This window comes from Pristis pectinata, chromosome 29 (genome assembly GCF_009764475.1).
Source record: "Pristis pectinata isolate sPriPec2 chromosome 29, sPriPec2.1.pri, whole genome shotgun sequence".
Lineage (NCBI taxonomy): Eukaryota > Metazoa > Chordata > Chondrichthyes > Rhinopristiformes > Pristidae > Pristis > Pristis pectinata.
In genome coordinates this window covers 15418025-15431672 of record NC_067433.1, presented here as the reverse complement: position 1 = coordinate 15431672, position 13648 = coordinate 15418025, and the positions used below count along the sequence as shown (strand labels likewise).

The window sequence follows — 13648 nt, the reverse complement described above, 5'->3', positions numbered from 1 at the left end:
AGGTACAGGAGCCTGAAGACCCACACTCAACATTTCAGGAACAGCTTCTTCCCCTCCACCACCAGATTTCTGAATGGTCCATGAACCCATGAACACTACCTCATTATTCCTCCTTTGCACTATTTATTTATTTTTGTTACTTACAGTAATTTTTATGTCTTGTACTGTATGATTTCACAACGTTGGTCAGTGACAATAAACCTGATTCTTTCACTGGCAAGGCCAGCATTTATTGCCCATCCGTAAATGCCCCTGAGCGTTTGTAGTGAACCCCTCCTTGAACTGCTGTGGTCCATGGTCCTCCCACGGTGCTGATGGACTGCGAGCACTAGGAATCTGACAGTGACAACAAACAAGTGCCCCTTCAGGCTGGTGTGGGACTTGGAGGGGGAAGTCCTGTACCCAGTGGTGTTCCCAAGCACCTCACACCCTTAACGCGCAAAGTAAGCCCAGGGTACCTTTGCAAATACTGGCGCTCTCCTGGGAATCCCCTGTAAATGGTGACACACTCCAGCAGAGCCACTGCCTCACAGCACCAGCATCCCAGGTTCAATCCTGACCTCAGTTGCCACCTGTTGGGAGTTAAAACATTCTTCCCATTTCCTCCCACATCCCAAAGACCTGCAGGTTGGTAGGTTAATTGGTCACTGAAAATTGCCCTGGTGTGTAGCTGAGGGGTAAAGTATGGTGGGGGTGGGGGGGCAGGGGGGAGGTTGATGAGGATGCAGGGAGAGTAAAAAAAATGGGATGGTGTAGGATCAGTTATAAATAGAAGGTTGATGGTCAGGTAGACTCACCTGCTGCTCTCCTGTACCTCTCAATGCAACAGAGAACTGGAGTTTGGGAAATGCTGTTGTTTTAGGCTTGGTTGCTGCAGTGGGGGTGGAGCACACTGCAGCCACTGATGGACAGAGTGAATATGTAGGATCAGCCCCATCACATTCTAATTTATTGATATATCAAAGTTTACCCAGCACAGTCAAAATATTTTCACAGTACATTTATTACATTTATACAAAAATATATTTTGTCAACTATATATTGTATTTCATTATTTACATTACATATTTTTTTAAATGGAGAGCCATGTGTTGTGCGTGGCTTCATTTAATGACAGCCACACTCCTCCACAATCATGTCCTTGTGGTGACTCAGCACCACTTCCCAGTCCTTGTAGTACAACATGGACAAGGCGCTCATCTTGATTGGTACGCAAGAAGTGCAGGGCACACGCTCTGGATGGAAGGACTTCAGCAGACTCTGCAACCAAAAAAATCAAAAAGCAGAACAAGTTATTCAACTTGGAACAGATTGGTCAGCAAAGACGACTTATGGCTCCTTAAGGCAGAGATCTACAAATCTCTTGAAACAAAAGGGCAGTTGAGGGAAGGATTTAATATCTAAAATACAGGGGTTTTCATGGAGAAGGATTTCCATTGACAAGATCATCGGTAACCAGAGGATAACGACTTCTTTCTTTGTCAAAATAACAAAGAGATATGCAGTGAATTGTGATGGTCTGTCTAAAAGTGGGGGGTGGAAGCAGATTTAACCAGAGCTTTTGAAAGGGGACATGGATAACCACACATAAAGGAAATGTGCTTGGAGCTGGGGAGTGCAACTAGTGGGAGAATTATTTCAAATAAAGGACTAGGTAGGCATAATGGGCTGAACAGCCTCCTGTGCTTAGATTCAACAACGCTAAAAGTCATAGGCCACAAGGGGACAGGAAAATGGGGGTAATGTTGCCGGGACTTGAGGAACTGAGTAATGGAGAGAGGTTGAGCAAGTTGGGACTTTATTCATTGGACCGTAGGAGAATGAGGGGTGATCTTATAGAGGTGTATAAAATCATAAGGGGCATAGATAGGGTGAATGCACAAGCTTTCTCAGGGTTGGGGAATCAAGAACTAGTGGGCACAGGCTTAAGGTGAGAGGGAAGAGATTTATAGGATCCTGAGGGGCAGCCTTTTCACCCAGAGGGTAGTTAGTATATGGAATGAGCTGCCAGAGGAAGTGGTTGACAACATTTAAAAGGTACTTGGACAGGTACATGAATAGGAAAGATTTAGAGGGATATGGGCCAAACACAGGTAACTGGGACTAGCTTAGATGGGAATCTTGGTTGGCATGGACCAGTTGGGCTGATAGTCATACAGCATGGAAATGGGCCTATGTCTGGAATCTTGGTTGCCGAGAAGTGTCAAAAGGAGGTGAGATCTGTGTGATTTGGCACAGAGGGGAATGGGGGAAAAGAGGTTTGGTGAATGAAGAGGTCCAGTAAATGAAGAGGTCCACAAAGTGAAGCACTCGTTAGGGTCACCAGGATCAGACAGACACACAAAAGGCCAGAATAAGAGGCTCAGAGTACTGGAAATTTGGAGGACTGTAGAAAATTGATGAAATGGAAACCAGAGGAATGTACAAAAATTCCAAACCCTGTCAGACTGTGAGGACAGGGAGTACTGGTGTGGGGGATACTAGATTCAGACAAGTTGAGGGATATGATCGGGATACAAGACCACTGCTGAGAGCAATGGAACATCCAAAGCTGGAAGTAGACAAGGTGTACAGATTATCAAGTACTAAATGAGATGGATAGGTTAAACTCAGGAGCCAGTTTGATGCTGCCTGGACTATTTAGTTAACTCATTCTGGTGCCCTTGTCCAAGGAATGGAATCAGAGTCCACACCAGAAGAAGATGGAAGACAGTGAATGAAGAGTCAGATCCACTGTGAACCCATCCAGAGTACAGGAAGTAAGAATTCCAACAACTGGAATGAAGTGGTTCTGATGTAGGGATTAGGAGCAGTTGGTCATTCCCGGTTGCTCAGATATTGAATTTTGGAATAAGCTGCCAGATGAATATTTAAGTCAGATATTGTGGTGGGAGAATGAGGCAGATTGGGGAAATTTAATGGACCTCTTCTCTTCCTTGATGCTTCCTGTGTTTTTCTAGCATCACTTTGACCTGAGTGTTCCTTAGCCCCAGTTGGTGCAGATTCACTAACAGTGTGAAATGATACAAGGCAGAATCAGAGCTCGGAGTTGTAGCTCTGACCAAAGGAAATTCTCACAAGGGAAACAAATAGTTTTTGCTGTTCATTCTCAAGACAGGAGTGTCACTAGCAACGCCAAGAGTGATGATAAAACAGAATCAGGGAATAGACCAATCAGCCCCTCCTGCCTGCTCTGCCATTCAACAAGGTCATGGCCAACTTGAGCTCAGCCCCACCTCCACTCCTTCATTCCCACAAGCTCTAGAAGTGTAGAGATCCTACAATCCATCCCTAATTGCCAATGACAAGAATAGGGGGTGGGGAGTCTTCTTAAGCTGATACAACCTAGTGAATTAGCCACTTCAGAGGTTACTCAAGACCGAACCACATTGTGGGATAGGAATCACATGTAGATGAGACAAGGCTCAAAATGCTTGAGTGAACCAGTTAGGTTATCAGTCTGAATCCCCACTGGAAGACCTCAGAGCTGTCAGCAAGATCAAACTGACCCTCTTCTTCACCAACATGGTGACAAAGAGCCTCCCAGACAGTTGGTTTGAATCAGCATGCTCAGAACACAAGAGGGTAAATTCCCCCCTCCCTCCCATTAGTAGAATCAAGATTTGGGCCTACATTGTGACAACATCATTGTAAATCTCCAGGGGAGGGGTGGCGTGGGGTGGGGGTGCGACACAGGTAAGAGTTGTACTATGCACAAAACCGATCCTGCAAAGGGGCGTATGAAGTTAACTGAAGCTTAAGGTGTTGGAGAGGAATGTCACTGAAGGCAGAAGGGAGTAGAAGGAAAGAGTAGAAATGGTAAGAGGGATAGGGAAAGTGCACAGAAATAATTCAGGAGGGAGGTACATTGGATTTTAAGATCCTTTGGACCATGAATGAGTAATCTCATCAGTTGCCTTAGACGGCTTTCAAATTTGGCATTTTCATAGTCAATTTTGTCTCAGAGGGGGAAATGGGACATACTCAGGACTAGAGCTGAGAGTAGATGAATTGTCTGGGGAAGGGATACGGAGCTATCATCAAAAGATACATCAAATATGTCAAGAGTGAATGAAGTCTGAAGGAGTGACAGTGTAGTGAGAGTGAGATACAAGTTACGTTTACAAAGTAATGGCATCTGAGAAGTGTTATTCCAGTGGGATTAGTTGTGGTTTAGGCTGTAGAGTGGATGACCAGAAATGGTTAACCTGATATCAGAATGGACACTCTGGGACATTTAGAAAAGTATGGCTGCTCCGGTATCACCCTGGATGAAGCAAAATCACCAAGGCAGGGTACTGGTGGCGAGGCACCTCTTCCATCTCACCTGCATGTAGGCATGGTTGGTTGGCATGAAAGTCTCATCCACTGGCGATGGGCACTCCCCGCCACACCGGTAAGCATTGAAGGTTTTGGGGTAAATGACCCATTCGCCCCAGCCGATCTGGTCAAAGTTCACCTCCATATCCATCCTCCGGCACAAGGACTGGTCCCTCCTCAGGTCCAAGGTGCTGTTGCCTATCTTCAACCTTTCCTTCCTGTTCCTCTTCTGCCTCTTGCTGCCCGTGTCCTCCCTTATCTTGCTGGTCAGCCGGTGTTGCACGGTGCTCAGCAGGGTGGAGGTTGCCCCTCCTACCTTGGTGTTATTCCTCTTGAGGAACACCACCATCATGATCTGGTGGGCGCTCCGCTGAGGAAACTTCCTCCGGCTGTCCGCGGCTCCCGGTTTGCTGAGCTTGCCCAGCAGAGGGTGTCGCCGCTCCTCCTCCTTCTGGCAACCTTGGGTGAGAGGTTGGTGCCGATGCCGGGGCCCGGACCCCTCAAGGGACTGGTGGCTCAACCAGCTGCTGAGGAGGCCGGTGATGTTGAAGACCTGCCAACCCGACCTGGCGCTGGAAGGACTTGCGGTGAAGGAGCCCAGAGACGAGCGGTCGCGACACGTCCCGTTGCCGTTGCATTTGTAGCTGTGGCTGTGATTTATGACAACCGTGGAGTTTCGGCAGGCGGAGAACAGGGGTGGGCGGATCCGCAGCTCGGCAAACTGTACCGTCTCACGGGCAGAGATGGAGGTCAGGTCAAAATCGATACCCCAGCTGTCTTCACTGTGATTCCAAGCTGAAAGAGACGGAGTTACTGAATTATAGAAACCTATAACACAGAAAGAGCTCATCAGCTCCAACCTCTGAAAGAGTAGTTACCCCTGCTCCTATAGTTGCATTTATGCAGCACCTTTCACCACCAATAAAGTACTTCTGAAATGTAGGCAGGGTTGTATTGTTGGAAATCTGTACAACCCTAACCTGTTAACCGGTGGATAATCTATTTTAATGATGTTAGCTGGGGGATGACTATTGGTCAGGACCAGTATTCTGGAGGGTATTTTTAACCGCTATCCGCTCGATTTCTGGACATTTAGCAGGATAAGATATCGGCACAACATTGTGGGCCGAAGGGCCTGTACTGTGCTGTAATGTTCTGTGTTCTATTTCCACGTTGCTGTTGGGGGAATTGGCCGGGTGCCAACTGCCCGCATTGTTCCCTACATTACAACCAGCTCCCAATTTTGAAAAAACGTCGCACTTTGTACCAGATGCTTTGGGACATTTCTAGGCTGCCGAGGATATTCTAGAAAAGTGTCAAGTCCTTTTCTCTAGAACACGAGTCGCTCCTCCCCGACCCTGTGTATATCAGACATGTCCGCAGTCCCACTTCTTTAGAACATAGAACACTACAGCACAGTACAGGCCCTTCGGCCCACAATGTTGTGCCGACATTTTATCCTGCTCTATGATCTATCTAACACTTCCCTCCCACAGAGCCCCCCATTTCTCTATCATTCATGTGTCTATCTAAGTCTCTTAAATGTCCCTAATGTATCTGCCCCCACAACCTCTGCCAGCAGTGCGTTCCACGCACCCACCACTCTGTAAAAAAAAAACTAACCCCTGACATCCCCCTTCCTCCAATCACCTTAGAATTATGCCCTCTTTCGGGGGATGTGCCACGGATCATCCTCTCCTGGAACCGAACTCTTGGGGGTCACCTGCCCCCGTTCCGTGAGGTTGCGGGGTTTCGCCGGCTCTGTTCACCCGCGGAGTGAGGAAGGGGTCCGGCATTGCACCCTGACCCCTGATAGAAGGGGGTCCCAGTGGCCAACTAGACTTAGCCTTCCTCCCGGCTGTGGGAGCTGGATATTGGGCAAGGCAAACCCTGGTCTACCACCACACTTCCAAATATCACTTGCTCCAGAGAGCTTTGAAAGGCGATAGAAACCAGTGTCCTTTAACACTGGCGGGCCGTGAACCCACACCTGACCCCGTACAAGTTTCAAGTCGCCTCATCCCGGGTAAATGCCGAAGGAAATTTTCTCAAGAGGAAACACAAACAGGATCTACTTTCCCAGATCGGAGACCTGACGAAGGGTGTCTCGGACCTGTAACGTTAACCCTGTTAACATCTCTCCACAGATGCTGCCTGACCCGAGGAGTATTCCCAGCATTATCCGGGTCTGTTTCAGATTTCGACACCTGCAAAAGGATTTTTCTTTCCCCGAGTTCCAAAAAATGTCAGACTCACCCCTGGCCAAGAGACTGACCACTTCGTCCGCCTGCTGCATCGCCGCCTGGTCCTGGGCGGAGAGATCCCTGCCACCCCTGCCAGTCACAGCCTTGTACAGTTGGATCATGTAGAACGGGTAGCGGGGTCGGTGGCCAGGACCCAGCACCCCCCGCTCAGCGGGCGCGGTCTGGGCTCTACCCAGGAAGCGGCGCAGGTTGTCCCGCTCCTGTTCCGGACTCCCGTACCAAGTGGCCACCACAAGGAGCGGGGCAGAGGTAAGCAGGAGCAGCAGGGCAGCCATCTGGAACGGATCTTCAAGCCCGTTGTCAGTCCTGGTTGATGAGGAAGTTGGAAACTGCAGTCTCTGAGCGACTGGCCGCCTCTTATAACCCAGGACGGGGCGGTTTGATCTCGCCGCCTCTCATTGGCAGACTTTAATTTCCTTCACCCCAATACACACAGGTTCGCAGCTCACCCCGGCCTGGAGGAGGGACAGCCCGCCTTCACTTTCACCTTCCCTCTTTCGTTAAACATGGAAGTTGCGGGTGATCCCCTCCTGCGTGTGAAGTAACAATTAAGTGGAAAACAAGTTTTCAGAAACATTTCCCATCATCAGCAACAGTTTAAATCGGTCTGAGATTAGGGGGGCGGATAGAAAGTTTTTAAACTGTTCCTTGCTGTTTTGGGGTGGGGGTGGTTGAGTTGACCGTGTCTGACCCCCTGATTAATCAGCCGGCCAAACCCCTTTAACCCAGAGTGTCGGAGAAACAGCGACTCGTTCGTTCCGCGCAGAAGTAATCAAATCAGTGTGTTGCAAACGAGATCAGCATTTCAAGAATAAAAGAGCCCATTCAATTCCCAATCCCGCCTCTAATCCATCCCAATTAACCCACATCTCCCTAATCCAGATACAACCGTCTGATTGGAGAATTGTGCTTCTTCGTGTAATATTAGATCAATATATTTAACCCACACACAAGGGTGAAAGAGATACGACTGAAGACCTTACTTTTCTCAGTAATGAAGCCACTAACGAACCTTTCTTTCCAGCCCCCAATCTATTCTGTGGCGATAACTCAGTAACTCCCGAGCTAAAATCGGGACGATGGTCTTGGGTGAAGTTTCAGGTTAGTTTCAGTCAGCGAGGTGTGAGCTGCCGGCCTCTTTGAATTGGGGACGTAAACGAGGTGCTAATGGGCCAAATACCAGGCCGGGTCATTTAATTATACGGTCATTTCTCTCCCCTGCAGCCCAGCTCCCCTCAGCTGGACCCCAGCTGGGGTCCCGGCCACGGAGTGCGGGGGGAGCTTGGGGACCCCCCTCACTGGAGGGTTGTTGGGGACCTCGGGGTTAACATTGTTGCTTCAGTTGTTGGCACTCGGCTGGTGGTGTTAAATCTCTCGCCCGCGCCCCCACACTCATCCATCGACCATCCCACGTCAACCTCCGACTTCTCCCCTTCCTCCCCCACTCCCAATGACCCTCATCCCTCCCCCCCAACTCACCCCACTGACACCACCCACACCCACTGACCCTCCTCTCCCCTCCCCCCTCACACCCACTGAATCTCTGTCCTTCCCCCTCACACCCACTTAATGTCTCCCCGCCTACTGAGCCCTCCCCCACCGCCGACTCCACCCACACATCGACCCCCCACACGCGCTGACCCTCTTCCCTCTGACTCCCTCTCCATCCTCAAGCCCACTGACCCTCCCTCCTGTCATGCATACTGCTCCCCCTCCCCCCGCCTGCCCGCCAACCCTCCCCTCTCCCCTGCCGCCAACCCCCTCTTTCCCCTCTTTTCCCCCTCCCTACCCCCCCATTCCCACTGGCACTCCTCCTTCTCCTCCTCCTACCCCCCCCATCACACCCACCGATCCCACCTCCCTAACTGTACCAACCTTCTCCTTGCCCACTGCACACTCCTGCTCAATCTGACCCTACTCCATATAATTTAGGAACAGGCCATTCAGCCTCCCTTGTTCATACTGTTTTTTCTGTTCCTCATGAGCCTCCTCACACCCCTCTAATCCTGCTCTAGGACCCTCTCCCATTTTCTCTTTCTCACCCCTTCCCGTGCATTTAAATTGCTTCTCCTCAAATACACCTTGGTTATTTTCCCCGATGTCCCTGTGGGAAAGAGATCCACTTTTGGGTTGATGAAGTTTTCCCTGAATCCTCTGCTGAAGGTAGTAGTGACCACGTAAGTACTTTAAGAGAATATGGCCCCGAAAGACCAAAGTGGACATCTTTGTGTGGAACCACAGGAGATGGGCGAGGTCCTCAGTGAATACTTCTCCTCTGTTTTCACCCTGGAGAAGGACATGAAGACTTAGGAACTTGAGATAGTTAGTGGGGAGGTCTTGGGGATAGTCTGCATTACAGCAGAGAGGGTACTGGATGTCTTAAAGCCTATGAAGATAGCTAAATCTCCAGGGCCTGATCAGGTATATCCAAGGACACCGTGGGAAGATGGAGAAGAAATTGCAGGAGGCCTGACTGAGATGTGTGCATCATTGTCGGCAATGGGTGAAATGCCAGCAGACTAGAGGATGGCTCATGTTTGTGTCTTTATTTAAGAAGGGCGGCAAAGAAGAACCTGGGAACTATAGACCAGTAAGCCTAACATTTTTAGTAGGTAAGTTACTAGAGGGGATTCTGAGGGACAAGATGTACAAGCATTTGGAAAGTCGGGGTTGATTAGGGATAGTCAACATGGCTTTGTGCGTGGGAAGATCGTGTCTCATGAATTTGAGTTTTTGAAGAAGTAACCAAGAAGGTTGATGAGGGCAGGGTGGTAGACATAGTCATATGGACTTTAGTAAGGCCTTTGATAAGGTTCCGCATGGTAGGCTCCTATGGAAAGTTAGATTGCACAGGATCCAGGGAGAGCTGGCTCATTGGATACACGGTTGGCTTGATGGTAGGAAGCAGAGGTTGATGGTGGAAGGTTGCCTTTTGGACTGGAGGCCCATGACTAGTGGTGTTCCCCAGGGGACTATGATAGGTCCCATTGCTACTTGTCATCTATATCAATGATTTGGATGAGAATGTACAAGGGGGGCAGGCACGGTAGTGTAGCAGTTAGCGTAACTCTATTACAGTGCCAGCAACCTGGGTTCAATTCCGGCCACTGTCTGTAAGGAGTTTGTACGTTCTCCCCGTGTCTGCGTGGGTTTCCTCTGGGTGCTCCGGTTTCCTCCCACATTCCAAAGACGTACAGGTTAGGAAGTTGTGGGCATGCTCTGTTGGCGCCGGAAGCGTGGCGACACTTGCGGGCTGCCCCCAGAACACTACGCAAAAGATGCATATCACTTATCTGCATTTGCAGGTGACACAAAGATAGTGGGTGTCGTTGACGGTGAAGGTGGGTATCAGGATTTACAGAGGGATCTTGATCAGCTGGGTAAATGGGCCAAGGAATGGCAAATGGAGGTTAATTCAGATAGTTGCAGGTGTTGGATTTTGGGAAGTCAAACCAGGGTAGGATTTTCACAGTGAATGGTAGAGCCCTGGGGAATGTTGTAGAACAGAGGGCCCTAAGAGTATAAGTACATAGTTCTCTGAAAGTGGTGTCACAGGTAGATAGGGTGCTGAAGAAGGCTTTTGGTATACTGGCCTTCATCAGTCAGAGTATAGAAGTTGGGAGGTTACATTGCAGTTGTACAAGACATTGGTGAGGCCGCATTTAGAATATTGTGTTCAGTTTTGGTTGCCCTGCTAGAGGAAAGATGCCGCTAAGCTGGAAAGAGTGCAGAAGATGTTGCCAGGACTTGATAGACTGGGTTCTGGAGAGAGGTTGAGCAGGTTGTGACTTTATTCATTGGAGTGTAGGAGAATGAGGGGTGATCTTATAGAGGTGTATAAAATCATGAGGGGCATAGATGGGGTCAATGCACACAGTGTAGCATATCTGAGTTTGCTGATGACACTAAATTGAGTGGAAAAACAAATTGTGCAGAGAGTCTGCGGAGAGATATAGATAGGTTAAGTGAGTGGGCAAGGGTCTGGCAGATGGAGTACGATGTTGGTAAATGCAAGGTTATCCACTTTGGAAGGGAAAATAGAAGATCAGATTATTTAAATGGTGAAAGGTTGCAGCATGCTGTTGTGCAGAGGGACTTGGGAGTTCTTGTGCATGAATTGCAAAAGGTCGGTTTGCAGCTGCAGCAGGTTATCAGGAAGGTAAATGGAACGTTGACGCTTATTGCTGGAGGGATTGAATTTAATAGCTGGGAGGTTAAGCTGCAACTGTACAGGGTACTGGTGAGGCCGCACCTGGAGTACTGCCTGCAGTTCTGGGTTGGTTCTGGGGATGAGGGGCTTCTCCTATCAGGAGAGATTGAGTTGCCAGGGACTATACTCACTGGAATTCAGAAGAATGAGAGGGGATCTTAGAAACATAAAATTATGAAAGGGATAGATAAGACAGAGGCAAGAAGGTTGTTTCCACTGGTAAGTGAAACTAGAACTAGGGGACATAGCCTCAAGATTCAGGGGAGTAGATTTAGGATGGAAATGAGGAGGAACTGCTTTTCTCAAAGTTGTGAATCGGTGGAATTTTCTGCCCAGGGAAGCAGTGTAGGCTACCTCATTAAATATATGTAAGATACAGTTAGATTGTTGCATAGTAGGGGAATTAAGGTTTACGAGGAAAAGGCAGGTAGGTGGATCTGATTCCACGGCCAGATCAGCCATGATCTTATTGAATGGCGGAGCAGGCTCGATGGACCAGTTGGCCTCCTCCTCCTATTTCTTGTGTTCTTGTGTCTTTTTCCCAGGGTTGGGGAATCAAGGGCATAGGTTTAAGATGAGAGGGAAGAGATTTAATAGGAATCTGAGAGGAAAATGTTTCACCCAGAGGGTGGTCAGTATATGGAATGAGCTGCCAGAAGAAGTGGCTGAGGCAGGTACATTAACAATATTTAAAAGGTGCTTGGACAAGTACACAGATAAGAAAGCTTTAGAGGGATATGGGCCAAATGCGGGCAAATGGGACGGCTTAGATGGGAATCTTGGTCTGCATGGACCGGTTGGGCCAAAGGTTCTGTTCCTGTGCTGTATGACTCACTAACATTGATGGACCCCCTAGTTTCTATCTCTCCTGTGACACTGTCCTGTCTAACTGGGGTAGATTCTAAATTTGGGAATGGACAAATTTCAGATACAAGAATTTTAATTCCAAAACTGAAAGTGTTTGGTGGCCTCAGAAACATAGTCCTGAGTTGCTACAGTACTCATAAATATTACTTCATGACTGGAAAATTGCCAGCCTTGATGCATAAAAGTACAGATATTCAGTTATATACAGGCAGTGTATAACAAGTACAGTGCTCACTTGTCATTTTTGTGCTGCTTTTTAAGTTGAATATACCCTCCAAAATTATTATTTGTATTATTAGAATTTCTGTAAAATGAAATTACTGTTTTATATCGTCTGGAGGTTTTTGTCATGGTGAAGAAGGTTACTGTTGATGGGGGAGATAGAGAGCAGCTCTTTTGAATAAACCCCAGCCTGAGCTGTTATGTGGGCAATAATGTGGTGACTTTTCAATCCTGCTGCCATCCTGTGGTGAGTAAGGTGTTAGCAGGAACAGCTGCCACTTCAGTAGGATCTGCTAGTGCACTGCACCATGGCATTTTGGTGAATTAAAACCAGTTTGTGGAACAAATATCTTGCCTGATGAACAAATGAACCTTTGAAGAATAAAGGAACTCTCTTTTTTTTTAAAAGAAACTAGATTTCCAGATGCAGATCCAGACCAAGATTAGATAGACCACCCTGTCACCAATTAATTACTGATTTCTGCTGTACGTCTTTCTGCTATTTGTCCAGTTATTGAATCTTCAGCCACTGAAAGCAGTCTTATGTAGCATAGATAACAGGCTTCATTGACTTCCTATTTTAAAAAGAGATAATATTCTGCACTGTGTGCTTGTTTCATCTTAAATGATATTGGAAAGATGGTTTGATGATCACTTGCAAACTTTGTGTGACAGTGGTCACTATTGGGATAAGTGCCAATCTAAATTTAATAATTCCTCTCTTTTGTGCTACTTTTAAAAGCACTCTGGCCGTGAAGGACTTTTGGAATGCTGGACTTCATAAAAGCTTTCAAGTAATGGAAACAAGTAGTTGCAGATACTGCAAAAAAAAAACTGGAGGAGGAGAAGAGATCGCTGGACAGCAAGTCGACGTCTTTGATGAGGGAGAAGTCAATGCCAGTGGACTAACTGATTGCAGTAATTGCAATATGGAAGCTGGGAATCTGAATAGGTGGAGAAGGGGGTACTTTGATCCAAAACTAAAGAGTTTTTTCCCATTTTAGGGTTGGATAAGGATGCAGTGTTAACGCAACTCCCAATCCAAAGGACTAAAGCCCCTGCTTCCTCCCATATAACACACATTATTTTTTAAATATAAAGAAAATATATTTTATTTTCCTCTTTTGCATTACACAGTGGTGAAAACAGCACCCTCCTCCATCACCAAGGGGGGATTCAACCTTATTTTTTAGCCAGCACACAGATCTGGTCATGGACCCTTTAAGGCCCCTTTGCTGCTGCACCTTTAAGAGTCTGGGGCTCACTCAGAGACGCGGACCGGCGGTGCCTTGGAGTTCTCGCGAGAGCGGGGCGGGCTGAAAGATGGCGGCGGTTGGGGAGGCGGGAGCGGCGGCGGCGGCCGGAGCGGCGGAGGAGGCGCCGGCCGGGCCCCGGGCAGCTGCCGGCTGCGGCAGGTGGGCACCCGGGGAAGGAGGAGGCTCCGCTGAAGAGCCGGGGGTCCCCAGTGGGCCCGGAAACCCGGGCCCAGGGACTTGAATGGAGAGAGGAGGCGGAGCCTCACCGGTTAATGGGGGTGGGGGGAGTGGAAGAGGGAGCCGGGGGTGGTGGGGAAGGGAGAAGGGGTGGGGGAGCGGGGGGGTGGGGGAGTGGAAGAGGGGGCTGGGGGAAGAGGGAGCCGGGGGTGGTGGGAGAGGGAGAAGGGGTGGATGAGCAGGGAGGGGGGTCGGTGGGGGGGAGCGGAAGGAGGAACCGGGGGGGGGGGTTTGGGGGGGGGCAGGTGGTTTGGGCGGGGGGGGGCAGGGGG

General features: G+C 48.7%; 2 protein-coding genes across 4 annotated transcripts in view; one reads left to right on the top strand and one right to left on the bottom strand.

Annotated features, from left to right (window-relative positions):
- Positions 1 to 951: 951 nt before the first annotated feature.
- LOC127584345 (nodal homolog 2-A-like) lies at positions 952 to 7325 on the bottom strand. The gene is made up of 3 exons (XM_052041060.1): positions 6577 to 7325; positions 4328 to 5115; positions 952 to 1260 (listed from the first exon to the last, which is right to left on the bottom strand). The coding sequence occupies exons 1-3, from the start codon at positions 6857 to 6859 to the stop codon at positions 1108 to 1110; spliced, it is 1224 nt and encodes a 407-aa protein (XP_051897020.1). The 5' UTR covers positions 6860 to 7325; the 3' UTR covers positions 952 to 1107.
- A 5831-nt stretch (positions 7326 to 13156) lies between these two features.
- Positions 13157 to 13648, top strand: part of ash2l (ash2 like, histone lysine methyltransferase complex subunit) — a 31248-nt gene continuing 30756 nt past the window's right edge. For 2 of the 3 annotated variants that reach the window (XM_052041058.1, XM_052041057.1), the window contains exon 1: positions 13174 to 13298. In XM_052041058.1, coding sequence (XP_051897018.1) covers positions 13207 to 13298 — 92 coding nt within the window. In that variant the 5' untranslated portion in view covers positions 13174 to 13206. Of the gene's footprint in view, positions 13299 to 13648 lie in introns of all 3 variants that reach the window. The other variant, XM_052041059.1, reaches the window with a different exon arrangement.

What these genes read in the sequence shown, in the direction of transcription:
- LOC127584345 (XM_052041060.1), bottom strand. Translation starts at nt 6,859, where the DNA reads ATGGCTGCCCTGCTGCTCCTGCTTACCTCTGCCCCGCTCCTTGTGGTG. An exon ending in GGTCAGTCTCTTGGCCAGGG is followed by an intron (nt 5,116 to 6,576) that starts GTGAGTCTGACA and finishes CGTCTCTTTCAG; the next exon opens with CTTGGAATCACAGTGAAGAC. An exon ending in CCAACCATGCCTACATGCAG is followed by an intron (nt 1,261 to 4,327) that starts GTGAGATGGAAG and finishes TTTTGGTTGCAG; the next exon opens with AGTCTGCTGAAGTCCTTCCA.